The sequence below is a fragment of the Geotrypetes seraphini genome, chromosome 3, assembly GCF_902459505.1.
Source record: "Geotrypetes seraphini chromosome 3, aGeoSer1.1, whole genome shotgun sequence".
NCBI lineage: Eukaryota > Metazoa > Chordata > Amphibia > Gymnophiona > Dermophiidae > Geotrypetes > Geotrypetes seraphini.
Window position 1 is genome coordinate 183,431,828 of NC_047086.1, and position 2,201 is coordinate 183,434,028.

The 2,201-nt window shown below is 42.4% G+C and overlaps 1 protein-coding gene across 1 annotated transcript; it reads right to left on the reverse strand.

The window, feature by feature from the left end:
- Nucleotides 1-617: 617 nt before the first annotated feature.
- On the reverse strand, nt 618-1,649 carry LOC117357211 (olfactory receptor 1019-like). Its single transcript, XM_033937583.1, has one exon. The coding sequence runs from the start codon at nt 1,647-1,649 to the stop codon at nt 618-620; it is 1,032 nt and encodes a 343-aa protein (XP_033793474.1).
- Nucleotides 1,650-2,201: the final 552 nt, after the last annotated feature.

The following is a 2,201-nucleotide window of genomic DNA, read 5'->3' on the forward strand; positions in this document are numbered from 1 at the left end:
GGGAACAGTGGGATGGATGGAAAGGGGTGCAAGAGGGGCCTGAAGGAGGTGGAGAAGGTGGGAAGAATACTAGGATCCAAATAACATACAAATTCAACTCAAGAACAGTTTTTAAAAATGGAACCCATTCTTAACCCAGGGACTGCCTGTATAAAATACTGAGTGGAAGGGAACTGGTAGATTTGACTAGGGGATATGTGATGAAGTTACTAAGTGGTAGATTTAAAACAAACCAGGGAAAATATTTCTTCACTTAATGTGTAATTAAACTCTAGAACTCATTTTCTAAGAACGAGGTGAAAGCAGTTAGCTTAGCAGAGTTTAAAAAAGGTTTGGATAAGTTCCTAAAACAAAAATTCACAAACAGTTATTAAGATGGACTTGGGAAAATCCATTGTCTATTCTTGGGTTAAGCAGCATAAAATCTATTTTACTCTTTTGGGATCTTGTCAGTTACTTGTGTCCTGTGTTGGCCATAGTTGGAAACAGGACACTGGACTTGATAGATTTTTGGTTTATCCCTGTATGGCAACTCTTAGGTTCTTAATCAGATCTCCCTTCCCCTTGCCCTTCTTCTCCCATCAACAAAGCAGGCAAACTGTACCTATGGGTCTAGGTTATTCATTATAATAAGCTTCTAAAGGTTTCCATATTTGATGACATTTGAAGAAATGGATTATTTCTAGCAAGACAACAGGAAAACGGTAACTGGTATCCTTAATGTGGTTCATACCAATAACTTTAGTGAGGGCTTTTTTCACTTCCTGATTTCTCAGGCTATAAATAATGGGGTTTAACATTGGAATCAGAGCTGTGTACAACAGAGAGAAGAGTTTATCTTGACCTGGGGAATATGTTGAAGATGGTCTCAGGTACGTACAGAATAAAGTCCCATAGAACAGAAAAATGACAGTAAGATGGGAAGAGCAGGTGGAGAAGGCTTTAAGTCTTCCCTGGGCAGAATGGATTTTCAAGATACTGGAGATGATGAAGATATAGGATATTAGGGTTAGGATGGAAGGAATAATTGTTAGAGTAACCCCTTCAGTAAATATCACAGTTTCAATGTAGAATATGTCACCACAGGAGAGCTTCATCAATGCTGTGAGATCACAGAAGAAATGGTTAATCACATTTCCCTTGCAGAAAGAGACCTGAGATATTAAAAATGCCAGGAGTACCATACTCAGAAATGCAAATATCCAAGAGATAGATGCCAGAAGGACACAGGTTTTCCTGCTCATGATGAGTGTGTAACGTAAAGGGTCACAGATAGCAACATATCGGTCATAGGCCATGGCAGAAAGAAGGAAAAATTCTGTTGCTGTGAAAGAAACAAAGAAGTAAAACTGTGCTATACATTGAGAAAAAGAAATCAGTGTCTCCCCCGCCATAAGGCTGTGCAGCAGTGTAGAGAGAGTGACAGAGGAGTTGCCAATATCTAGAAATGACAGGTTACTGAGGAAGAAGTACATGGGTTTTTGCAGGTGAGGGTCAGAACACACCAACATTAAAAACATGAAGTTTCCCAGCACAGAGATCAGGAAGATCAGGAAAATTGTGCCAGAAATGAGGAACTGCAGGCGAGGATGGTCAGAGAATCCCAGGAGAATGAATTCTGCAACTGAGGTCTTGTTTTCCGTTTCCATTGATTCAATATTCTTGATCTGTTGGAATTTAAAGGAAGAGAAATATAAATGCTGTGTAACAGAAATAACATTATTTTGTTATATAGCAGACAGTCCATCAACTGTCAATACCAACATATCTTAATGGGCTCCTTTTACTAAACCACGGTAGCAGATGCTGCTGTGGTAATCACTCTGACTTCCACAGGGATTTAATAGCGGAATTGGGACTGCCGGCCGAATGCAGGCAAAAGCTGTCCGGCCATCAAATCAAATTTAGGGTGGGGGGGATCCTGGCTGGGGTCCTGGTGGGGCGTGTGTGTCCTGGTGGGGGTAAACTTTATTTTGGGGAGGAGGGGTTTCCAGCAGGAGGGATTAGGCATCCCTACTACTGGCGATGTACGGGAGAGTTGATTGTGTCAGCAGGAGGGACTGGGCATCCCTCCTGCCTTGATCATTCGGGGGGTGGGGGGGAGGGGTTGGTCCAGCAGGAGAAATTGGGCATCTCTCATGCCGTGATCATTGGGGGGAGGGGTTCCAGTAGGAGAGATTGGGCATCTCTCCTGCCAGGGA